At 47.3% G+C, this 26,617-nt stretch overlaps 1 protein-coding gene across 2 annotated transcripts in view; it reads right to left on the reverse strand.

The window, feature by feature from the left end:
• The window catches only part of lrp1ab (low density lipoprotein receptor-related protein 1Ab), a 93,474-nt gene that overhangs the window by 59,894 nt on the left and 6,963 nt on the right, over positions 1–26,617 (reverse strand). For both annotated transcript variants that reach the window (XM_060064717.1, XM_060064708.1), the window contains exons 2-6: positions 24,911–25,033; positions 15,173–15,310; positions 7,182–7,301; positions 6,483–6,611; positions 5,513–5,773 (exon numbers count right to left, since the gene is read on the reverse strand). In XM_060064717.1, coding sequence (XP_059920700.1) covers positions 5,513–5,773; positions 6,483–6,611; positions 7,182–7,301; positions 15,173–15,310; positions 24,911–25,033 — 771 coding nt within the window. The remainder of the gene's footprint in view (positions 1–5,512; positions 5,774–6,482; positions 6,612–7,181; positions 7,302–15,172; positions 15,311–24,910; positions 25,034–26,617) is intronic.

Genomic DNA, 26,617 nt, shown 5'->3' on the forward strand with positions numbered 1-26,617 from the left:
AAAATAAACCCAGACAGGTATGACGAACAAATTAGCCGTTGCATTATCCCTTACATAGCACACAAGTGCAAAAGAGACTTTTTAACTGTGATAACACACAAAGTAGACTGTAAAACTATGATACAATACAAAATCAACTCTGGAACTATGATAGCACACAATGGAAACTGTAAAACTATGATACCATACAATATGAACTCTGGAACTATGATAGCACACAATGGAAACTGTAAAACTATGATACCATACAATATCAACTCTGGAACTATGATAGCACACAATGGAAACTGTGAAACTATGAACCATACAATAGAAAATCTAGAACCATGATAAACACAATATAAACACTATCTACGATAACACACATAGTCCCCAAAATAAACAAAACAGGGCAGAGGCCAACCCAGCACTTCACCAAACGGCTAAGCCAAATCCTCCAACATCGGATAAGAGGGTTGAGCCCACTGCTGAAGGAACAGGGTTGTGTTATGGTAGAAGTGCGCGCAGACCACTGCTGAAGGAACAGGGTTGTGTTATGGTAGAAGTGCGCGCAGCCCACTGCTGAAGGAACAGGGTTGTGTTGTGGTAGAAGTGCGCGCAGACCACTGCTGAAGGAACAGGGTTGTGTTATGGTAGAAGTGCGCGCAGACCACTGCTGAAGGAACAGGGTTGTGTTATGGTAGAAGTGCGCGCAGCCCACTGCTGAAGGAACAGGGTTGTGTTATGGTAGAAGTGCGCGCAGCCCACTGCTGAAGGAACAGGGTTGTGTTGTCGTTGCAGTGCGAGACTGGAAGCATTCTCTAACACGTTCCAGCTGGGGGTGAAGCCGCCGAGGACACTGAGGAACAACCAGGGAGGGGGCTCTGTGGTGGTGGTCAGGGGGGGGGGGTGACTTACCAGAAACTCCCCCCCCCCCCCCCCAACAAGCCCCCTGTTTTTTTTAATCAATGTCCTCTGCTGCCTCGCCCCCCAGCTGTGGTAATGGAAAATGTTGCCGGGAAATCTGCATGAGCTCCGCCCCTTTTCCTCTTCTATCTCCCCCCCCCCCCCCCCCCCCCCTCCCATCTTAGTGTGGAGCCCCTGCTCCCACTTCCTGCCCTGAACACCACACACTGCTCTCACTCTCTCTAGAAACATTTACGTTCACGGCCCGACACACACGCACACACACACACACACACACACAAACACCAAAACAAGTGACACACTTATTTGCGTGGAGACTTTCAACCCATTAACCTTTTAGTTTCCGGTTCCAGCCGCCCTGTGACATGTATAGTGTGTGCCCCTCTGTGTGGACCCGGTAATGTCTCACTAATAACAACTTTAGGACGTGGTATTGTAGGCTTAATGCACCACAACATCCCAGCTGATCATAAGCATATAATACGTCCCTAGTAACCCTGACCCCAACCCTACGACCCCCAACCAATCGGCCCCCTAACCCAACGACCCCCCAACCAATCGACCCCCCAACCCTACGACCCCCCAACCCTACGACCCCCTAACCCTACAGACCCCCTTACTCTACGACCCCCTAACCCCCTAACCCTACCGACCCCCTAACCCTACGACCCCCTAACCCCCTAACCCTACGACCCCCCAACCCTACGACCCCCTAACCATAAACAGGAAGGAGAACAGGTAGGAGAACAGGAAGGAGAACAGGTAGGAGAACAGGAAGGAGAACAGGTAGGAGAACAGGTAGGAGAACAGGTAGGCGAACAGGAAAGAGAACAGGAAGGAGAACAGGAAGGAGAACAGGTCGGAGAACAGGAAGGAGAACAGGTCGGAGAACAGGAAGGAGAACAGGAAGGAGAACAGGTAGGAGAACAGGTAGGAGAACAGGAAGGAGAACAGGTAGGAGAACAGGAAGGAGAACAGGTAGGAGAACAGGTAGGCGAACAGGAAGGAGAACAGGAAGGAGAACAGGAAGGAGAACAGGAAGGAGAACAGGAAGGAGAACAGGAAGGAGAACAGGTAGGAGAACAGGTAGGAGAACAGGAAGGAGAACAGGTAGGAGAACAGGAAGGAGAACAGGAAGGAGAACAGGAAGGAGAACAGGTAGGAGAACAGGTAGGAGAACAGGTAGGAGAACAGGAAGGAGAACAGGTCGGAGAACAGGTAGGAGAACAGGTAGGAGAACAGGTAGGAGAACAGGAAGGAGAACAGGAAGGAGAACAGGTAGGAGAACAGGTAGGAGAACAGGAAGGAGAACAGGAAGGAGAACAGGAAGGAGAACAGGAAGGAGAACAGGTAGGAGAACAGGTAGGAGAACAGGAAGGAGAACAGGTAGGAGAACAGGTAGGAGAACAGGAAGGAGAACAGGTAGGAGAACAGGTAGGAGAACAGGTAGGAGAACAGGAAGGAGAACAGGTAGGAGAACAGGTAGGAGAACAGGTAGGAGAACAGGTAGGAGAACAGGTAGGAGAACAGGTAGGAGAACAGGTAGGAGAACAGGTAGGAGAACAGGTAGGAGAACAGGTAGGAGAACAGGAAGGAGAACAGGAAGGAGAACAGGTTGGAGAACATGTGGGCTTGTTTCGGTGGTCAGACGGTGAGGAGCACTGGAGGTTCTTCAGGCCTTTCATCCTCACACACACGTGTGAATCACATCTGGAACACTGGTCTGCTCTGGTGCTCAGAACCCATAAATATACCTTAACCCTGAACCTGACACACACACCCCCCCACATACATACACTTTTGCGAGACTTATTGCAAGGAATCGAACCAGGAGCATATTTGGAGACTACTTATATTGTGAAAGAGCACAGAGGCGTCCCCTACGGAGAGATGGCCGACAGAACTTTGGCGTCAAGCCAACTACTTCTGGTAGGCTATTTCTTGTCCCTTCTGTTATCAGCCACACAGAGGGATACACTAGATTGCTTTATGAAACACTGTCGATGGGGGAGGTCACCGTGTTTTGGCTTCCTTTAGGAGTGTGTTGAAGTGCAGGGACTGCACGCATCTGTTCCTGCTGACATAACCCAGTTGAAGAATGTAAATACCACTGGAAGCACAAACGCATGCACACACACACACACACACACACACACACACACACACACACACACACACACACACACACACACACACACACACACACACACACACACACACACACACACACACACACACACACACACACACACACACACACACGCACACGCCCCCCTTGAGCCTAGAGTCGGTCCACTCCCTATACTGCAGCGGTCAGGTCAGAGGTCAGTGAGAGGCTGACTGCTCCACGCTAAACGGAGCCTGCGGACCAGACCCTGATAGTGTGGAGGCAGGGAGTAGCGGTGCATGGGGAAGGAGATGGTCACACGCTTCAGTGTGGGGGGGTGATACAACGCTTCAGTAATGATGGGTGATACAGTATGGAGGGGTGATACAGTTCTTCTTAGGGGCCCTAACGCTCCCCTAAGAAGACCTGTCGGATGCAGGGTGCGATCCTAAAACTGCAGCGGTGACATCTTCACTTGCAAGTGGTGGTGGTGAGCCATTCCAAAGACAATGGTGTATTATTTTCGCCTTGTCCTGCCTCAGAGCCTCCACACCAAGCCTCCACACCCAGCCTCCCTCACCGTTTCACGCCCGGGGCCGATTCTCAAGGGAACACACACACACACACACACACACACACACACACACACACACACACACACACACACACACACACACACACACACACACACACACACACACACACACACACACACACACACACACACACACACACCCACGCCCCCCTTGAGCCTAGAGTCGGTCCACTCCCTATACTGCAGCGGTCAGGTCAGAGGTCAGTGAGAGGCTGACTGCTCCACGCTAAACGGAGCCTGCGGACCAGACCCTGATAGTGTGGAGGCAGGGAGTAGCGGTGCATGGGGAAGGAGATGGTCACACGCTTCAGTGTGGGGGGGTGATACAACGCTTCAGTAATGATGGGTGATACAGTATGGAGGGGTGATACAGTTCTTCTTAGGGGCCCTAACGCTCCCCTAAGAAGACCTGTCGGATGCAGGGTGCGATCCTAAAACTGCAGCGGTGACATCTTCACTTGCAAGTGGTGGTGGTGAGCCATTCCAAAGACAATGGTGTATTATTTTCGCCTTGTCCTGCCTCAGAGCCTCCACACCAAGCCTCCACACCCAGCCTCCCTCACCGTTTCACGCCCGGGGCCGATTCTCAAGGGAACAAATGTGCGCGCACACACACACACACACACACACACACACACACACACACACACACACACACACACACACACACACACACACACACACACACACACACACACACACACACACACACACACACACACACACACACACACAAGATACTGACACACACCAACCGACTGGCAGACACCTTTGTGCTTTGTCTGCATTGGTGTCCCTTCTTTTAGGATGAGCAAAAACTCGGTCTTCCTGGGGGCCACTACAACCCATGACCCAGATGGAGACAGTGATAAATCCTGTGTATGCTTGTGTGTGTGTTTGTTTTCCAAGTGATGAGTGTCTCTCAGTTACTGCAATGCCTGCGGCTATCCATTAGCTCCACAAGCAGACATTTCACCCTTCATCATTTATCAGCAGGATGCAAATTGGCAAACGGCGGAAAACAAACACATACACACACAAACACGCACGCACACATTGTGAAAATCCTTTAACACAATATTGACCTTGTGTAACACAGGGAAACCAAGTAAAGGTTGAACGTGCACGTTTTGCACTTTGAATTCATTATTCATTCATTGGGTAGAGCACGGATATTCATCCCAACTGCCTTAGGTAGAGAATGCATTTCTGTGCATGTGCCGTGACCCGCCTTCGGTAAATCAAGCTGCACTGTGGCTACTGTTTGCCCGTCATGGAGGCGGTGTAATCTTCTGGCCCAGATGTAGCTGGCAGCCGCGTATGGATCATATCACTGCCAGAGATTGGGTATTATGACAGGTCCTCGTGTTCATTTAAGCAGAACCCTTTGCAGGATGACATCAGGGTCACCCTTCCACATGCCGCTCCTCATGCCTGTGCGAGCCGGTTCCTGGCACAGAACAGGTCGGAAGGTGTTGCAGTCTCACCTCACTTGCCCTCGCGACATCAAAGTTGGTTTCTGAGGGTGCCATTCGTCCATGGAATAGGCTAGGTCTTTTGTATAGATTCAAATCCCACAACCGAGTAAACAATCAACGTGAGCGACTAAATGGTAAAATTACATGCATTTATACTGCGCTTTCCTAACCAGTGGCCGCTCAAAGCGCTTTACAATATTGCCTATCATTCACCCATTCATGCACAGGTTCCCACACCGATGGCGGAGTCAACCCTGCAGGGTGACAGCCAGCTCGTCGGTGAGCAGTCAGGGTGAGGTGTCTTGCTCAGGGACACACGCGACACTCTAGCTAGGAGGAGCCGGGGATCGAACTAGCAACCTTCTGGTTACCAGCGAACCAGTGAATGTAACCCCATCCGCGCACATGTAAACAGGGACTACTCACGGTGCAGGCTCAGGGAGATGTTGATGGTGCGGACGTCGCCCAGGACCTTGAGGTCGGGGATGTTGGCACACTTGAGCTGCGTGGTGGCGGCCGTGTCGCCCACGTCGATCCAGCAGACCATCTCCAGGGCGTACACAAAGTCCATGGCCATGGTCTGCTTGGTGGTGATGGAGGGCAGGCGCGAGGTGGAGCCGCTCAGCGAGGTGCAGCGGATGTCATGGAGGTTGGCGATTAGCAGCATCGGCAATCGATCCACCGGTACTGGATCGGAAGCAGCGGGGATGATGAGAGCGATGGAAGAACGGATGGAGACACAGATGGGGTTAAAAACAATGAGCGTGCAGAGACACGCCTGGGATTGTTGACTGGAAATAAAAAAATTGTAGGTCCTGGCACTAAATGTACACACTTATTGTATGTCGTACTAAGTTATAGTACTTAGTTGTGTAGCAAGCAGCTCAGGGCCACACCCCCGGCCTCCACCTTGCCCCCGCCTCTAAAAAACAGCACGTTTGTGGAAAGCTCATTGTGGGACTGGCTCGTAGTGGCTGTAATTCTGCATCAAGGCTGAATTTCCTGAACGTCTTCAAATACGGCCCCTAACGTCTATTAGGGGCCGACTAACACCTAAAAGCATCCATAAAGTAGCATAACATGGGACCTTTAAACAGTAATTTATTACAAAGGCATTTGGGGTTGAACCTAGTGAGTGCCTTTCAGCAAGGGACTGTCCAGCCCCCACTTCAGCACAAACCACAAAATATGTGAGCAAGACAGTTTGGTGTCCCGGCCCAAAAGGCTCTGGATTCAAACCTGCCATCCACCTGTATACATCCCTGAGGCCGAGCGAGATACCCAACTCCTACCCGCTCCTTATGACACGTCCTGCATCAACACTCACTTTGGATACAGTCGTCAGCTAAATGATCAAAGTAAACGAGAGGCTGCAGTCTCCCGGGTCTCCTCTTACCGTTCTTGGCCTTGCAGGACCGGTTGTCGGGCTGCAGCAGGTAGCCCTCCACACAGCTGCAGAGGTAGGAGCCCTCGGTGTTGGTGCATGTCTGGCTGCAGGCTCCGTACACCATGCACTCGTTGAAGTCTGACAGAGACGGGATTGCCAATTAACACACACACACACACACACTGGGGTGTGTGTGGTCACATAAAACATATCCACGAAGCCCTTCGTAAATCAGAGGGGAAACTGTAACATTGTTTCTGTTATGATACATGGCTGTAATTACCACTGCTTCAGGTAGCGTTTGATCAAAATTATTGGAATTAAATGCAGATTTTATGCATACTATATGCATATAGTTCTGAAACTATATTAGGCCTCTCACAGGGTAGGCAGTCTGAGTCTATGTTAAAATGGAAAACCTTGAACGAAAACCGCATAGAGAGTTCTTTGTTAATTTCCTTCAAGTGTTCTTCTGAGAAGCACTTGCATTAACCACAAACAAAATCTCTCACAAATATATCAAATCTGATGGCAGACGAGCTTGTATCTGGGTAAACAGAGAGCTTCATTTTAATTTGCTTCATATTTGTTCATTCAAAGTGTTAATTTGCTCGGTGTTAGCGTAGCCTAGCTAGCCCTCAGGACATTGTGGATGCAGTTCGGCGTTAGCACAGCAGAGTTGGCGGGCAGTCTCCTTGGGTGTCTAACCTTTACAGATCTTTCCGTCGGGGCCAACCTCGTAGCCGGGGTTACAGTAGCACTTGGGGCCCTCATGTGTCACCGAGCAGTTGAACTGGCACCCTTCAAAGTGGCATCCCGGTGCTTTTTCTAAATGGAAAGAGGGAAAAAGGAAAAGATAAGTTACAAACATCCTATGCAAGCAACTCAAACACAAAAGTAGCTCCTTTAGCATCCAATGCTTGGTTTTCATTTGTAAAAGTCAATGAAAGCTATATGAAATGGCCGGGAAAGTTGTGCCAAATCCCAGGGCCTGTAGTACAACTCCTGCCACGCGTCCTAATCCGAATCTCTGTCTTCACACAGCCAAAACAAATCACATGTCTACAAGGGTACTTTTGCGCGTGCATTGTTAATACCTGTGTATTTGTGCACAGAGGAGACATAAGTTTCACAGGAGACTCAGAAACGCAGAAATGTAGAGAGTAGTACAACGCACAAACACACCATCTTAAGGACCCAGCCTTTTGGCAGGGGATAAAAGATTAACACAAACATTCCTCAGGTGGCACCATCTGCTTATTAAATATGTCGCTAGTTATTAGTATTTGCCCAAAATTGGACTGCAACTCGTTATTTAGTAACTTGGTTAGCTATTTTTAATCCCATTTTAACAAGCTTGCATCTGTTGTTGCTTAAAAGCATAACATACCTCGGGAATTCATAATAATAATGAATAACTGAATAAACATGGACAAGATTATATAATGCAACACACACACACACATATGAGGGGCCGCCTGGGACAGAATTCATACTTGGTCTTACATACATTATTATAATCTTGCATATACCCCAGTATACTCATACACACACACACTCTGAGGGTGCACTCACACTAGGCTATCTGGCCGTGGCCGTTTGCCGTTTTCACACCTAACCGTGCTCAACTGGCCCCTTTGTTCTCTGGCCTGCACTCACACTAGGCCATCTGGCCGTGGCCGTTGGCCGTCGCAACTGTGGCCTGGCCACGGTAGGCTCTTGTACATACGTCATCACGTCGTAACACGTCATCACCAAGCGTCCGCTGCATGGACCATAATAAAGTCTGCCGCCAGTCTGAGTTTTAACAACAATGGAAAACAACACAGAGAACACAGTTTGCACTTGGCTGAGTCTGTAGCTTATTTGGAGCCGTTCTCAGATAGAGCCCACTCTCACTGCTGGTTTTTTCGAGTACGCAAACAAGCGTAAACATCGCTTGACGCCATGTTTACTGTTTAATGGGAAAGAAGGCTCGTCGCCTTTATTATGTCCATGGTCGTCGTATGGACTATACGTCATCCAGCTCAGGTTGCGTAGCCGTGCGTGTCCGCATGTCGGCTCATTAGCATCTGTGACGTGGCGACCCGTACCGTAGCAGCACACCTCTCCCAAGTGGCCAAGTTGGCCTGGCCTGGCCAGACTGGCCACACTCAAACTGGCAGATTTGAGCATGATTAGGTGGGAAAATGGCCACGGCCAGATGGCCTAGTGTGAGTGCACCCTTATACTCCTTTTACATGTATGTACGAGAGTTTATAGTAGTGTATGTGAAAGAGTATAGTAGTGTATGTGCGAGTATAGTAGTGTGTGTGAGAGAGTATAGTTGTGTATGTGAGAGAGTATAGTAGTGTATGTGAGATAGTATAGTAGTGTATGTGAGAGAGTATAGATGTCAGCTATACTGTAATGCGTTCGCACCAAAAAAATATTTGGTCGCTTGTTGGTGTTGTTGTCTGAGTTTGAGAGAGGCTTCCTCTTGTGACCGCCAATTCATTCTCAACCATGGCCGGTCTCTGGCCAGGAACTGAGGAATCAACTCACTTCCGTTTCAGTCAAACTCTCTCACACCCACTACTATTCTCTCTCACACACACTACTATATTCTTTCACATACACAACTATGCTCTCTCACATACACTACTATAATCTCTCATACATACATGTAAAAGGAGTATAATAGTGTGTGTGTATGAGTATACTGGTGTGTATATATGTAAGATTATAATAGTGTGTGTAAGACCAAGTATGAATTCTGTTCCAGGCGGCCACACACACACACACACACAGTTTTTATAGTTTGACTTATTCTCTTTGCACTACAGTGTACAGCCCAACATGCCTAGGGACAACCATTTTAAGATGGCTATGTATAATTAACCAGCCATTTCCATTATGACTTGGATGTATATAATGCTACCATGAAACCAACCGGAAGTGATGAAAGATTCAATGAAAGATTGTGGCCTGACATGTCAAATTTTAAGATACTAAGATACTACAGAAAAAGTTATTCAGAAAAATACAGAGCTGTAATTATCAATGCCTCAGATAGTGTTTGATACCAATTATTGGTATTAAATGCATTTTTTATGCATACTATATGCATATAGTTCTGAAACTATATTAAGCCTCTCACAGAGTATGATGTCTGAGTCCATGTTAAAATGGAAAACCTTCAACGAAAAACGAATCGAGTTCTTTGTTCATTTCCTTCTGGTGTTCTTCTGAGTAGAGCTGGTATCTGGGTGAAAGCAGAGTTTCATGTCATCTTGCTTCATATTTGTTTTGTCCAATCATGTCGCCAGAGGCATCTGTCAGCGTGTAATTGGCTATTATCAGCCAACACAAACTGGAGCAGCCTGACCCCACAAGCATGTCACCTTATCACAAGGTCTGTTAACCTTTCAAATCAACACTGGATTTGGCCACTGATTAAATACAGTATCTATCGAAAGCTTCATCCACTCGTGCATATTCATTTTCTTAGGCACAATATCTCTCTGACGAAACAAGGCAGCTTTAGGTGGCTGGCCAAGCCCTGTGCCTGCTCCCTACGGAGGTTCTGCTAGGTAGAATATGAGGGTACTTCAAGCTCACACCAATACCGCATTACTACTGATGCTCTGGGTGCTGTCCACGCTGTAGGCCGGAGAGCAGGGAGGTAAGGGGACGTAAAGGGCCAACATTATAGAAAGACTGTGGCACTCTGGGCCACAATGGCCCTTTTGTTGTTGCCCCACAGAGAGGAAGGGCTCCGGGCAAACACTGTGGCCCATATCGAATCTATTCAATAAGCGCCCCACACACACACACACACACACACACACACACACACACACACACACACACACACACACACACACACACACACACACACACACACACACACACACACACACACACACACACACACACACTATTAATTCCTCGCTTAACCTCAGACTCAAACCGTTTCCAAAATGCAACAAAATATTGTCAGTCATTTTTGGTCACTTCTATTTTTTCTGTAAACCATTCAGCACAGATTACATTGATAGTTTAAAGAAAGAAGCAAAATAAAAGTTAACTAAAAGTTTAAAAGATGCGGCCATGAGCTCAAGGAGAAGGAACGAATGGGAAAAACAAGAAGGAACACAGAGCTGGGAGAGTAGAGGAAGTGTCTGGTGGCGGTGCTGGCCATGCTTTGGGGGGTGGGGAGGTGGTGTGGGACAGGCCTGGGTGCACAACAACAGCAGTGTTTCGGACGTTAATGAACAAAGCAAATAGATCACACTGTGGCTCTGCGGAACAAGCATGCTAAAAGCCATTGATCCCGTTGCGTCCAGGAACCAACCAACCAACCAACCAACCAACCAACCAACCAACCAACCCACACACACACACACACACACACACACACACACACACACACACACACACACACACACACACACACACACACACACACACACACACACACACACACACACACACACACACACACACACACACACACACACACACACACACAGGGCTGAGGACGTAACGGTGCCCTGAGAGCCGATAGGGCAGTCAAGCACACATCTGCTGGTTAGATATTGAAGGCTTTAAGAGGCGGGATCAAATTAATAGGGGAGAAGAAGGAGCGGAAAAGATGGGAACTATCATTTCCCCACAATCATCACCCAATGATTCATGGCCCAGACAAAACAAACAACGCCCATTGAACAATCACAAAAAAAAAAAATCCCGGTAGCACTCGAGACAGCAGTAGATGCAGCAGAATTTGAATCCCTAATGGGCATACGCAGGACAGATTAATCCGCGGTGTGCGTGTCGCTGGCTGCGACATTCCTCCTAGGCCGGCAGTCACGCCGTTGGCGGAGGGCATGTCTGCACACGTCTACCTGAGGTTGACAACAGCATGCCAGAGCTTTACGAGGTCTCCTCCACAACCTGTCCTAGATCAAATCCATGCACCTCATAAGAGATCCTATCATGGTTGCCAGACACTGACAAAGATAGTTTGTTTGATGCATCGGATGGCATTCATCCCTCTAATCTAAGGTCTATAAATGGATTGGAAATTCGTAGAGTTATTTGATGCACCATTTTTTTTTGTGGTCATTTTCCGGTAAATAGGGTAGATAGATACCAGTTTGTTTATCACAACATGTTTGTGTGCTTTGGGAAAGTGAGGCTGAGCAGAAGACAGAGAGAGTGTTTGCAGACTGTTCTCTGAATGGGGGCGTTCCCAGGGAAAAAAGGGGCCAGAGTTATCATAAGTAAACAGAAGAAGGGCTGAAGTCTGTATAATGAGAGAACATCAGAGTTGGCCTAAACTGATCCCAAACAAGGGCAGCATGCTCCCCCAGCCACCCAAATAATTAAAACACACACACACACACACACACACACACACACACACACACACACACACACACACACACACACACACACACACACACACACACACACACACACACACACACACACACACACACACACACACACACACGCCAAATCAGTTTAAAAAGTAAACTAAAATACACAAAATCAGGGCTGGAACATCACTGATCCTTTCTATACAATACAATAGGTATTGCAAAATAATTAAAAAAATAATAATTAGTCACACCTTAAGAGTATCAAATCCCATTTAGTTAAGGAGCCACTGCAGAATGGAGATCAAACTGCCTTTTCCACACCTCCTCGTACATCGAGGGAGAGCTAGTAGACCACAATACATCAACCAGGGCCTTCTGTGTGGCGTGGGGAGGAGGGGGGCAAGAGAATATATAAGTACAGCAACCATGCCCCCATTCCTGCCCACCAATCAGCATAAAGGCAATGACCAGAATGCAACCTTTCCCATGCAGCAGATAACAACACTACACATACACCATTGAACATATTACTATGAAGACCTGTCCCCCTGTAGTGACAACACTTCAGTATGCATACAACTATGATCAACCACTGTCCCCATGCCGTTACAGTACAGTGCTATTCAGGCTGAATCCTGGGGGTCAACACACATTGCGTGGGATGGCACAGCAATTACAATGGCCGTCTCATTACCAAGATGACATCAGTTCGTCCTGTGTGGTGTCACCCTTAAACCTCCGTCTCCTGTTCTGTACTGCACCACCACTGTAGAGGCCGCCGGCAGGGGGTTGAGGTCTGAAAGGCTGCAGATGGATTTTGTGATGGTAATCACTAATCAAGCCACTGAACTCTGTCCGCCGGACCAACAGAGTGGAGCCTCCCAGCCCTGGTGCCGCCCCAGACGGCCTGCTCCGTCAGCAGCACTGAGTCAGGTGAGAGCAACTGCAGCCGCAGCGGTCAACGAAAACCCCCAGAGCCTGTGGTCGGCTACGGCGCGGCCACGGAGGATGACTTTGGGTTGACCTCGGACACGCGCTGGGAAAGGGGGCAGGCGAGACCAACGCTGAGCCAGCCAAAGGCGCACTCTGAGAAGTTGGTGAAGTGATGGCTGCTGCAGCAGCAGGAGGAGGGGTCTCAGTCAGCGCCTCTCAACACAACTACTAAGATAACGTATCTCATAAGCCTGCATCCCCGCCGCAGATAACTTTTCAACATCATCTTCATCATTAACCTCCCAACGTCTGGAGCTAATCAGCCGGCCAAGGGTAGAAATATGGGGGCCAGTCTAGTGGTTTGAAATGGAGAGATGCTCTATTTGGGCGAAAACATCGCAGTAATTCGATATCAAGCCAAACTGAAGAAAACGTGGAGCGGCAGACCCGCTGGAGCTGAACCGTCTCTGATACGGGGTCTGGCTTCAGACTTCCTAAAGACATGTTGGCTCAGGTCTGCTCCCCAGACCTAGCATGTTATCTGGGATCAGGTAGCACATTCAGAATGATTTGCTCTGTGTGGGCTGATGGGCATTGCCCAGCTAACCACGTAAACACCCGCTACCTACCCATGAATAAAAAAAAACTGCCGGCTACCTACTGAAAAAAAGGACTGTGACTGAACAGATCCTCCCAATATCTCACAGCTCCGGTTCCCGGCCAAGCGCGCGCACACACGCACGCATGCAAATGCGCACACACGCACACCTGTCAACAACCTCTGTGGAATTACCTGGACACACCAAATGACAGAGAGGGCTTTCAGATGTCAGTAGCCATGCACCCTTGCGCAACCCTGCAGTTTATAGCAGCAAACACTGGGATGCTTGTCAAAGACCAGGGGGTGGCCGCCAAACATGGGTTGAAGATGTTCCCGGAAACACCATTTATTTGACTTTATGCTAGTGTCTGGTTCCAGAATAGGCAAGTCTTGGTGTGCATTAGTGAGAATGCATACATGCTTGTGTTTTGAACATGAAGACATATGTAGGAATGTAATCTGTGTGTGCATGAATAAATATTTGTTTTGGTTGGTACAGCTGTGTACTTCAGAATATGCATGTTCCGCTTGTGTGCGTGCGCGTGTGTGAAATGTTCTCACACAATTCAACAGACCAAACGTGAAAGTAGACTAACTCTCTGCATGTTGACAATGATTCCCTCTGCATTGATAACAGATTACTGAACAGCTGCAATATTCTTGAGCAGATGAGCTGTTTGAACACTGGGAGGAGACCCATAACTGTTACCGGACTTTGTTTCATGGCAGCAGAGGGTTCACTCAAATATTTGTCAACCTGATGCAATATTCCAAATTCAGCTACGCTGATTTCACTGTTGTTAAAACCTAAATAAATATTTATTCTCTGAGACAGCAAGACAGCAGGAACAACCTGGTACATTTCAGGGCAGTTCTCCCAACAGGACGAACATAGACTGCTATCTGAGCAAGGGACGGCAGAAACGCTCGGCAAATGCAGCCCTTTGTCTGCTCCAACAAAGACAGACTCTAGGGTCCCCACGTGCAGCGTCTGCAGGCCTGCAATTAATACAGGACGGTTTGACGGGATTCTTCTCTGCTGGCATCCAAGCCAATCTGCTCTTCCTTCCATAAGGACTGAGGGAACAGGCCTTGAAGCCAGGGCTTATTGATAAAAATTAATGACACTTCCCACACAAAAAGCAAGACAAAGGTTTATAATGCGGGCAAACATAATGGCGACACATAACCATGCTCTGGCATTGGGGTTGGTTTTGTGTAGATAATAATTTGTGGTGGTGCAAGAAACAGATATTAAAAGATTGATCATCCGACTGACCCCAGAACTCAAAAAATTTTTTGTCATTGTGAATGCATTGCGTATAAAAACCTCTTAACAAAACACAAGTGCATGTGTTTGGGTGCAAAGGAGTTTGTTACAGTGAGGCCCCTCCCCCAAACCCTTTACATGCACATGTGTCGGTGTAGAGGAGTGTGTTATGGTGCGTTCCAGATGCCTCACACACCAGCCTTCCGAGTTGCACTTGTGACGTCATTTCCTGTCTCGTTGCACTTATAGCGTCTTTGTGATTGTGTCATGTCATTGGCTAGTCGTTGTTTATTGTTATCTACATTGGCCTCTTTAGCAAACCAGCTCGAAAACAAACATCACAACTTTAGATTGTATTGCAAGCAAAGTAAGGCCGTGCAATGCATAAATTGGTGACCGGAAAAAAATAACAATATAATCAAGTGTGTAAGAGCATTTAAAATCGACATTAAAATGACCTCTACAGTGAGGCCCCTCCCCAAACTCTTTACATGTAATTGTGTCTGGTTGTGAAGGAGTGCGTTACCTCTGCAGTGAGGCCCTTCGTCCCAGCCTTCGGAACAGTCAGGGACCCCATCACACATTTTGCTCAGATGGATGCACACGTCTGGGTCCAGGCAGCCATGCTCGTTCACAGGACACTGGTTCATCCTGTGGTGCGTACCTGAAACAGGGCCAAAGGTACGGTTAAGCCAGTGGATTCATAAAGCATGTAAAGCGGGACCTGGAAACAAACAACTCCACAAAAAGCATCAGTTACTTGGCTGCAGGGTAGTCCAGCGAGCAGCCTCCTAGCATCCTGGAGCCAGAGGCCAAACCCTGAGTCAGCTCCATGACTCAATGGTCAATTGAGTTATGAATCAACTTTGTCTAAAATGATAACTGCTTCACACTTTCAATTCTCATTGTATCATCTCCAGGAAAACTGGAAAGGGTACAGTGATGAGGATAAAATAAAGTAATGTCATGATGATTTTTTATTTAACCACAGACCTTGACCTTCCCATACCTTCCCTCTGGCTGAATCCCATCCGTCTCCGAGACAGGGGGAGACTGTCAGAGAGGCATTCTCTCTGTCCTATCTAGTCCACCATGCCACATCCCAGACTCCGCTGATAACGGATCTGTAGCCGCCAGATGCTCGATAAAGACGCAACGGTTCCTCACTTGTCTTGGTCTGGTTCAGGGACAAAGATATGCAGTCTACCGTCTAGAGGACAGACTGAGGGATTTGCTCAGAACTCAAAACGTAAACAGGCATGCACCCTGTAAATAGGATCTTGAAATGCATGTTATGCATCAAGCAGGGTTTATTCCTCAAAAGGTTCAGATTGTTTTTAAAACCAGAGGTGTTGAACAATTGGCAAAAGAAAACATAACCTTAAAATCCACTCTTACAACTTTTAAGCAAAATGCAACCAACTTCAAGACAGTCAAGATACTATGATGTGACGTTAATGCCTGAACTCAGCAGCAACAAGACAAACACTATTTTCAGCAGTTAATACCGCCCGGAAAACGATAATAATGAGCGGGAAATAAGAAACACTAAAACCGTATGCGTCTGGGGACAGGATCACTGTGATTGATCCCAAACTAAGGTGTATTTTCAATGCCACAAAGAATTTATTGATCAATAGAGAATGTCTTGCAAACTAGAAAAGTAAGACAAGGTATGGGCTGGGCCCAGATTGGGTCCAGTTCCGGACTATGAGAAGTCCTGGACTGCATTTTGCATATGGCACGATGCTAGGTCCGTGAGATAATACAGCAAACACACAGAAAAACATGAGTGAGGGAGGGAGCGAGAGAGGGTCTCTCCAGGTGAACCTATGGAACAGGTAGCAATGTTGGCCGATCTGGGTGCAGGTATAAAGTTGGAAGACTATTGGTTAGGATTCTATAGGGAAGTGTGTGGAAAGTAAGCCTTCACACCTGTAGTGACTCACACACACTGAATGGAGCAGTTTATGTAACCTTCATAGTCCGAGGGTAGATCTGCGAGTCGGTGAAGTGAAATTATGTGAAATCCAACATGAGAATCTCCTATACTATGACCTAAATGCATTGCGATCTGTATTTGATCTTCTAAATCTCTACTGAAATACATAAAATACTGTGGCGACTTGGGGAAAAAGGGGTTTTATTGTCTTTTTGTGTTTGGGTTAACGGGTGTGGGGTGTGTGGTCGGTAGGGTGTAGTTGTGTGTTGTGGAGCGTTTACTTGTTGTGTGTAGTGTTGCCGGCAACCGATACCGAGAATTGCACGGACGTTGGTTGGGTGTGCTGTGCCCCGTGTGTTGTGTGTCATTGTTAAAAGAAAGGCAACTCTCGTCGTCGTGCGGTGTACGGGGCGCGAGAGTTGCGTGACCGCTTAACCTGGGCTCCCGTCTCGTCCTTCCCGCGCTGCTCGCCACAATACCATTTGAATCGCATCGCGAGATCTTAAAAGTATAAATTGCATTGTTAATATGACATGACGTCAATTAAAATACATCCCATCAGGAATGTAAACATATGGGAGGCATTGTAACGTGAATACATCCGTGATGCTGGAGAAACACCAGAGCAGTCAGTTATCTCCTGTAGGCCTTCCTCTCGTGATGAACAACGCCAACATGGGGATTTCAAAACAAGGAATAAAGCGTATCCTCCGCTTGGCTGCAGAGTGTGAACTCGAGCGTTGTGAAGCTAAACCCGTCACGGGACGCAGCAAATGAACGTGCCTCGTACACCGCCACCGAGGCCCGGCACGGCACAAATATTTGGGAAAAAGACAAAAGACGGAAAACAGAGTATAGACAGAGAGCGAGGTACAATAGGAGACGAGGAGTAGAGGAGGCTTGATGGGCAGCGCTCCCCTGCAGCAGGTCTTCAGAAAGGTAACAACGGTGAGTAATGGAGCAACGACTGGTGGGAGTCGTCCAACGGTCATACCGCGGCAACGGCAGAATAGAGAGCTGCTGAATTAAACCGATTAAAGAACAACAGGGTATTAAAAAGGGGTGATATCATGCTTTTTCGACTTTTCCCTTTGCTTTAGACTGTTCAATGATGTACGTATACTGGTTTTAAGTCGGCTTAGCTAGAAAAATCTAAGTCCGAGCAAGGGGGAGTATTCTCACCCACCTAGAACGCCCCTCAATAATTGAGTAAAAAGGCTTGTTTTTGCTAAAATTTTACTTCCGTAACAGTCAGACTGTTCAGTGGGCGGTGCTGAAGTGCAGAAGCCGCAATGTTTACCACTTCTCAGGGGGGGGGGGGGGGGGGGGGGGGGGGGGGGGGGGGATTTGTAGACACGCGTGCAAAGCGTTCGACCAATCACAGCAGACTGGGCTACTTGGGAAGAGGCTTAAAGCGACATGATACAAATTAGATCGTTTTTGAAAGACACCGAAATAGTTTTTGCAGAAATGAACAGTGTGAGAATAATAAGGGATATTTCTTACATACAGGCATGTTACCCTCATCTAATTGTATCCCCAAAATGCAATGATTAACCCTAAAAATAAAAAATAAATGCAACCACCAGGGCAGTCACTGGCCTGGTGGCTGCCCTTCTCCAGTTCAGGAAGTTGTTGGCAGTTCATGTTAATAACCCACTTCATAGTTGCAGCAGCCGTTTCCTTCCTCCTCCACCAGTGCCATGAGATTATCTCCAGACAGAGCCCAACGAAGACAGAGCACAGGAAAGCATCCACCCCCCACCCCCTCCCCCAACACTTGAGCAAACAACAAATTCAGGTTCAAAGCCCAACCTCGCTGCAAACCAATTTTTTTTTTTTACTTTTATGGCCATAAAATACCATAAGACACCATAAAAGGACGTTAGCCTATTATCCTGATATTTTCCTCCTACAAAAAGATAGAGAGAGATGATAAATGACACATCGCAAGTGAGCGATCATCCAATGATAAAACAGTAATGGTGGGGAGAACACTCCCACCGCGTATTACTGGAAGTGTGATACACTTACATTAGTCATATTCTCCATCTCTAACCATACTGCCAGCAAAAACAATCCCACTAGAAAGACGACAACATGCAGTCAGGGACTTTGTTCAGCCCTGCAGAAACCCTTCATAATGCCCTATCTGGGAGTGAAAGATGACATTTGCGAAAGGACACATTTTTACATATCCCTCGGGCACCAATGTACCTTCCACGTGGAAGTGCCACCTCCCGTGAGGCCCCGGGACTCCCTTCAGGAGACACTCCGGTGCTTTCATAGTCAGAGTGACGTTGAAACCCACCGCCTCCCGTCCTGCTGTGTGCCTCCGTCACCTCAACCTCCGCAACAACCCCCCCCCCTCCCCCCACAGTCCTGTTGCTTATGTAATGACCTTAAATTTGGACCCCCTGTCAATCTTTTGTCCCGGGCATAAAAGCAGTTATTTCCCCTCCTTGGGGGGTTCCACGGACGCCCATGACTCCCCTGCAGATAACCGTCAGCTTTAATAAACTCTTCCACCCTGCGAGGGCTGACCAGGCATGGGGCGGTCCACCAAGACAGGCCTTGGGGGTTACGGGGGGGATCCAGGCAGTGTAGAGAGCACATAGACGTGGCGGGATGTAGCCTCTGCTAGCCCCCATTAGCACACAGGCCGACCGTGGTTTACAGCCCATAATGACCTCACTGAGACGCCGGGCTACAGGGGAGCCAGTAGGGGGACAGAGATCTGCAGCATACCAATACACAGGTTACACAACAGTGCACCAATCATATATAACCAGTGGTGCGTGCGTGCGTGCGCATTTGTAAATTAACACATCTCCAGTCTTTGTTTTGTCTCATTTCAATGTGTACTGGATGGCTAAAAGTCACCACCAGGTATAAACTCCAGAAAGGGTTAAAATAAAAAGTGACAAGACAACCATTTGGCAGCAAAGACGGTGCACACGAGGAAGACTGAGATCTGAGAAGGGCAGAAAAAAGAAGGAATACATTATCTTCTCTGCCGGCTTCGTGGAGACAAAGGCACCAAAATGCAGGGAGCAGAGGGGGAGGTGGGGGAGGCTGAGGAGGAGGAGGAGGAGGAGGAGGAGGAGGAGGAGGAGGAGGAGGAGGAGGAGGAGGAGGAGGAGGAGGAGGAGGAGGAGGAGCATCACCAACCCTAACCTGCGCCCTCACCTTGAGCCCCTGCCTCCTGTGACTTCTGCCCACTGGCTTCCATCATGAAAGATCCTGCAGACTGTAAAGGCAGACGTTTCCCCAAGGAAGGATCATCCTTTTTACTGGACATTTCCATTTCGCTCTCTTGAGCCACAGACTAGTACTAATCTGATTTTTTTTCTCTGGCACAGAGCCCCCCCTCTCCGGGATCATCCCTTCTTTCCCAGGCCATATCTCCCTGCTGCAACTCCCCCAACTCCACAGTCCGGCTCTTCCCTCGGTCTGGCAAGGACAGTCTGCAGGGCCAGTCAAAGGGCTGGGCTGGACCACCAGCTGGAGGTGGATAGAAAAGCCCCTCCCAGCTGCAAGGACACGAGCACGCAACCCCAAACCCCCCCCCCCCCCCCCCCCCCCAAAAGGCCGTCAGATGCCTTGCTCTTGCTGGCCAAGTACCCCAACCACCGGAGGCCTTCAGAGGTCTTGCTCTGGCTTGCCCAGTCCCCCCTGACCCCCGTAATAGACTATGTTTGTGGTTAAGCAAGACACAGGCTTGGGATGTGATGCAATAGAACAGCAACTCTAGATCACTTGCGCTACCTACTACCATGAACTTCTCTTGTGACCGGTTGCGTCACAAGCATTCTGCATAATTCGTTTTTCATTACACTTTATTAATGAGGATAAACCAGTTTAACCAAATGAAAACCAAACAGGGCTTGCAGAGAACTCGAGAACGAGATCATGACCAGGCATTTTCAAGTGTTAATTGCTTAAAGTAATGGGGTCATTTTCTTCTGCTGAAGGAACATTAGCATGGGGTGTGAATACAAAAGGAGCAGATTTGCATCAATCTGATGCATTACGCCTCCCCCTGTTTGAAAATCCTCCCATGGACATTTGCATGGTAAACCTATGGCAAGAAACAAACCCAGCCACTCTTACATACAGGGGAGTTAGGAATATGCAGAAAGGTGGGGGCATAATAAAGCCCTGAAATAATTAGAAGCAGAGATAAGGGAGTATGCGTGCGTAGAAACACAGGCGCGTGCCTGTGTTTATATTTTGAGGTGAAATGACGCATCTCTAAACAATCAAAAGGCATGCAGAGTAAAGGCACAGCCCAGTGTCTGATGCCAGCCAGACACCATGTCAGGCTGCAAGCATATATAGTTTTGGATCTGAGACAGGGCAGTAGGTGCATTCTCCTCCAATAGCTTGTGGGCCAGTAGTTATAGTTTCTATAGCCATGATTATGATCACCTGACACATACCACCTGTGCTTAGACAACGTTTTTGTAGTCTGCCTACTACAATTAAATTGAAGATAACAAAAGCAAGTACATTCCAAAATAATGTTTTATTTTGTGCATAGACGTAGACGCCAATCAACCACACGGTTAAAAAATACACACAAAAACGGTGCAAATTTAGAAAAAGAGAAGAGATAAATGGGGGAGGAAAACATTGCAAATCAGCCGTGTTCATGGGACCATGTATAGTGTCAGATCGGATATGTCTCAACAAACTCCATTCTTCTTTGGATATCTATTGCTTTTCCGGTGTGTCCGTCTGTCCGCACGTACGCCAAGTGACAAAAAAAATGGAGTGGAGCACGACTGGCAGACGCGCCTTAAAAAGGGCGGTGCAACAGCGCAATCGACCGTCACGGGACCGCAATCCTCCCTGATGCACAGTCTTTCTGATCTCTCACGTGTGACAGTAGCCTGCCTTCAGGAGCAGAGGCAGAGCTGGCCGGGTCACACCTGCTCACAGAGACCTCTTCAGACCCCCTACTGATGTCGATCTGAGCACACCGGGGCTCTGGGAAAGAGATCAACGCAGGCGGTAGAGGGGCAGGGCTGTTTAAGGAGCTGGCCTCATGCCAGGACCCCTACCTCCCTTAAGCTCGACTGGTCACGTAGATCCCATCTGAACGAAAACATCCCTCAGATGCATGCACCTCCCCTAAACTTCTGGCTGTGACTCCAAGAAGGTCTTCATGAAGAAGAGTTCCTACGCTACGCTAAGGTCCTTATGAAGAACAGTTCCTACGCTACCCTAATGTCCTCATGAAGAACAGTTCCTAGGCTACGCTAAGGCCTTCATAAAGGACAGTTGCTAGGCTACGCTAAGGCCTTCATGAAGGACAGCTCCTAGGCTACGCTAAGGGCTTCATTTGCAGCTTGTGTTACAAGGCAGAGAGGATGATTTCATGCAGCAATGTCCTCTGGCATTGGCAGTCACTGTGTTAAACAAAGTGTGTTAAAAGTTGATGCGACTCCATGTTGCAGCCTAAGCACTCTGACAGAAGCATGTCTTTAGCTCCTAAACATAATTACAGTCTAAATTAAAGGTTTGAGGGGAATGACAGTGCAATTAGGCCTCTAGACGCTATGACACTGAATTGTATGCCTTCTTTCCTGCATCGGCGCAAAGGTTTGGATCAAAGACTCAGACGAAACCAAACACGTTCAGCAAACCCATGTGTATGCCAGCAGGCAAATTTATGACCATTGTAAACCCAAAAGGTGACATTCACCTGAAATGAATCTCTGCCTCCAGTCAAACCAACAATGGTTAATTGCCAGTCATTTAACGGCTCATCTTTGAAGCTCTGCTTTTTCCAATCCTAACACAAGAAACTACAGATGCTCTAGAGATGTTCGTTATAAGAATGGATTCAAAAAAAATCCCAACCCATCATGTCTTTATCAGTCAACAGGAAGACGGAAGGGGATGGAAGAACCAGATAAACCATATTAGCTCTACGAAATATGGCTAAGCACACTCCAGACACCTACCAGCTAGTTTGAGTATACATTTTTGGTAGACGCCACACAGATTTCTATCACCATAAAAACCTATTTAAGCGAAAGTCTAAGCAAAACCACAGTCAGTGTGAAGCTAGTCACAGGCAGCCTGGATAAACAGTTCCCAATTCAATAAGACAATCAATGGCATTATTAGAAATGTCTTCATTGATCTTTAGAGCTCATCTGCATACTTTAATTGAGTATTGATTATCCATACTAGTTTACCATGCCCAGTTAACAAGATCTGTGATATTCATTCTAAATCGATTATCTTGATTTTCATACCTCCATGTTTATATTGCAACTATCATGCTATGATAGAGTAGCACTCTAATAATAAAATATCCCCAGAGGAAAGAAGAAATGCACCATTGAAATGACTATGTCTACGTTTCTCTGATGTCCCATTTTCAAGAAAATAACCAATCCAGTGATTCTGATCGTTCTCAGCCCTTTGTATGGAGAAACAGGAGAGACACAGCATGCATTGCTCAATCCTCAGCATCATTTTTGTTATGTTGTTTTTTATTCCGGCATGCCAATTCCCTCCCATCTCAGCAGGCCCAAGTCCTCTCCCTTGACAGCTGCCTCCCTGAATTCCTGACCACTCAGATGATGGATAAACTGTGCGGGACACTGGGTAACAACCACAGAATAAAGATGAAGTCTACTTTATCTGCAGAAAGATTTCTTTCTTTCTGGGAAATGTTCAAATGTTGTTGTTCGGGCCTCCAACAGATAAATCCACTCTACAGACCTCAAATTACTCCCACATCTTGTCTGAAAGAGACCTTTTAAGTATTTCTTACAAATCTTAATCAGGCTCACATTCATTTATTCATATCCAAGACATCCAGAAGGCAACCGCCATGTGCATTGCCCATCTTTAACAAACCAACCAAACATCATAATCTTGTAATGTTCCTCAATATTTCGGACTCACGTAAATGCTTACGATAGACCATTTATTTCTGAACAATACAGTGTTCTGCACTCTGTCTTTTCTAGGTTACCTTCAATGCAAAGTATCTTACTTTTCCCTGGTATACCAAACTTTATTGATATAGTTCATAATACCATACCAAGTACAGTATGTATAGCCATTCGCTACTTGTGGAAACAGATCATGCGTGAAAAGTGAATTTTGGACTCCAATAACAGATATGAATCATAAGTGACTCGTATTCTATATAGGAAGAGCGCCAGCAAAAGGCTAATAGGAATTGGGTAATCGAGCAAAGCACATCTTGATGATCTGCTGAAACCCGATATACTGCGCTTGGGCAATATATATTTGTAGAAAAAATAAATGTAACAGCTGCAGTGTACTTGATAGATTATCAGGTTCACATTAAGAGCACATGTATGCAAAAAATAAAGCAAAACTTCCTTCAGAAACATAACTTTAAGTGCCCTATAACTAACATGTTGAATGGCATCAAAGTAAAATAAACAAAATCTGTACTGATATGAGAAACATTTTCAGTTGAACCCAAATTCAATTTCAACATATCTTTGCAGCCAATCAGATTGGATTATTATTACAATTCAGCAGACGAAGCCAACAATCAGGACTGCAACCAAAATGAATGTTCTGCATTTCACACCGGAGTGTTGCTTAATGTCCTTTCAACAACATAGCAACGCAATAAATCTGTTTCCCCCTCAGCTATTTCCCACACAGACTATCACACATCGTGCTAATAAGGCTGCTCTCAGCCACAGTTTACAATTACAAAATAAAAGCCTTGATGACAAGTGTTTTGCATTCAGATTTGGGTTCCAGACGATTGGGAATGAATGTGTGCGACGTGACACTTGCGAGGTGTGGCACATGTAGAGGAGGAGAGCAGATGTGAGCAGCTGGGACTGGAGATCACATGCCCATCACCAACACCAGCCCCCCCCAAGCCACGCAGACCAAACATGGCTGCCAGTGCCTAATGAGCTGGAATTCAGCCAGGAAGCCGGGGGCCAGTCCTGCAGCTCCTGGTCCTTCAGACGTAGAGGGCTCATAAACCCACCACGTCGTTTGACCTAAACTACCCTAACTGTTAGGAAAGGATGCCAATGATCAACTTGCACCATATACCATAATGTATACTGCATACTATAGTTTAAGTTCAACAAAAATGAGGGGCTTGATGTTTACAATGTCTTAAACCCAAACAATAAATCGAAGGAAAAGTCCTGACAATCTCAAGGTGAGAGAGGTAAGCCAAGAACAGCAAAATCCATACCCTTAGTAGAACACACTCAGCAAGAAAGTGTTCAAAGACCCAAGGGGCCCGAGGGCGTAAAGGTCGCGGCAGCTCGCTTTGTCTCCAGGCGTACTTACAGATGTCTGGGGATTCATCCGATCCATCTGGACAGTCCTTCTCCCCATCACAGCGCCAGCCCTTGGAGATGCAGGTGACCTGGTCCTTGCAGACAAACTGTTTAGGGCTGCAGGTCTTGGGAGCTGAGGGGAAGGGGGGGGGAAAAAATGAATAATGATAAGGATGATGCTGATGTCAGCAACGAGAGCAACTCACGCTTGAAGGGCTTTCGACTCCCAGATGCCATGCTGAGGCATCTTGAGAAGCGTACCCTGTGTCTGTTAAAGTGGAGTTGCCATAAATGCGTGTCCTGCAAAACTTGAAATAATAAAAACCCGTAAGCAGCCTGTCTGATCCGTTCACAACATAGAATTGACCAAATCTGAGCCAAGGAAGGCAGATCCTAGTGGGGCTGAGGAACACGCACGGGTCAACATGCACTCTGGAACCACAGGGAGAATTCTAGAAAAACTATTAAAAAAAAAAATGGTAAACGTTTCCGACCATATATACTAAATATATAATAACAATATATAGTTATACTACATACATAGATATAGTTGTGCTTTCAGAGTTTCGGATCACTGTTGAATCTCTCCGTCTAAAGCCTGCTTTGGATTATCGAGTACATTTTTCTTCTTCTTTTTGTACTTTTACCACAGAGGGGCTTTTATGTTGAGCAGAGCAGACATAACACGACCCTCAATCACTGTCTAAACCGCGAGAGAATGCCTTGCTTGGCATTAGTGGCGGCTCTGGCCAATACCCCGTGGTGGATTGTCGAGGTGTACCACTAATGGAGCAGCCACAGAACAGCGAACGGGCAGGACACCTCCCAGCCAGCGTCAGCACGCTGGGCCCACAGTAACACACCAGTCAGTGTCGCCCAAATGTCATCAAAGTCGAATTTGTGTCCAGGAGTGGCGTCATCTGCCGTTCAACGCGGTAAAAACGGCCGAACTCAAATGTAAAGGAGTTCAAATGTAAATGCACGCAATAGGCTTCTCGCCAATGATGTGTATTGAGATAATGGGGTTATGGTTGGGAACGCGGTTAATGTAGCCCCAATGGGACGGGATCCGGTTCTTATTACTGTACTGGAGTGCGGTAATGTGCTGGAAAGGACAGTGCTGGCAGTCTCATTGTAATTCTCTGCAGGGACCAAGGCCCCTCTTGTCCTGGGTGACTCGCCCCTCTCTGTGTTTGGCAGGCAGAGAGGTGTTTGGGGGGAGGGGGGGGGGGGAGTGCACCGCAAGGGGGCCGAGATGTGACTGAAATCACAAGAGAGTGCGTGAGGCCGGGGGTGGTGTATCATTGTGGTCCTGTAACCTGTGTCACACTGTGTCACGCTGAGGAAGTTAGACGGGTGAATGTGTAAAGACGAGGCAAACATCGGTGAGTGTTGTCTTTCATAAAACACACCCACAATGGGAAGGGTTACCGAGGTTGGTTTCCTATTATGGATATAATACAAGGATATGGAATATCTTCATATGAATAATGCCAGATTGAAATTAAGAGCCATATGTCCCCTTGCAATATTAAACAACATTCCATAAATAAAAACAAGGAATTCATGAGACGGAAATGTTGAAGGACCCTATTCAGTGAGTAAAGACCAGCAAACGGGGGCCATGGTAAACGTTTTAGCAGCTGGTCGGACTCAGGTTTACAGGTTGAGCCGAAGGGACGATAAAGGTTGATCTATAAAATGGATAGAGTCCAGC

This window comes from Gadus macrocephalus, chromosome 1 (genome assembly GCF_031168955.1).
Source record: "Gadus macrocephalus chromosome 1, ASM3116895v1".
NCBI classification, from domain to species: Eukaryota; Metazoa; Chordata; class Actinopteri; order Gadiformes; family Gadidae; genus Gadus; species Gadus macrocephalus.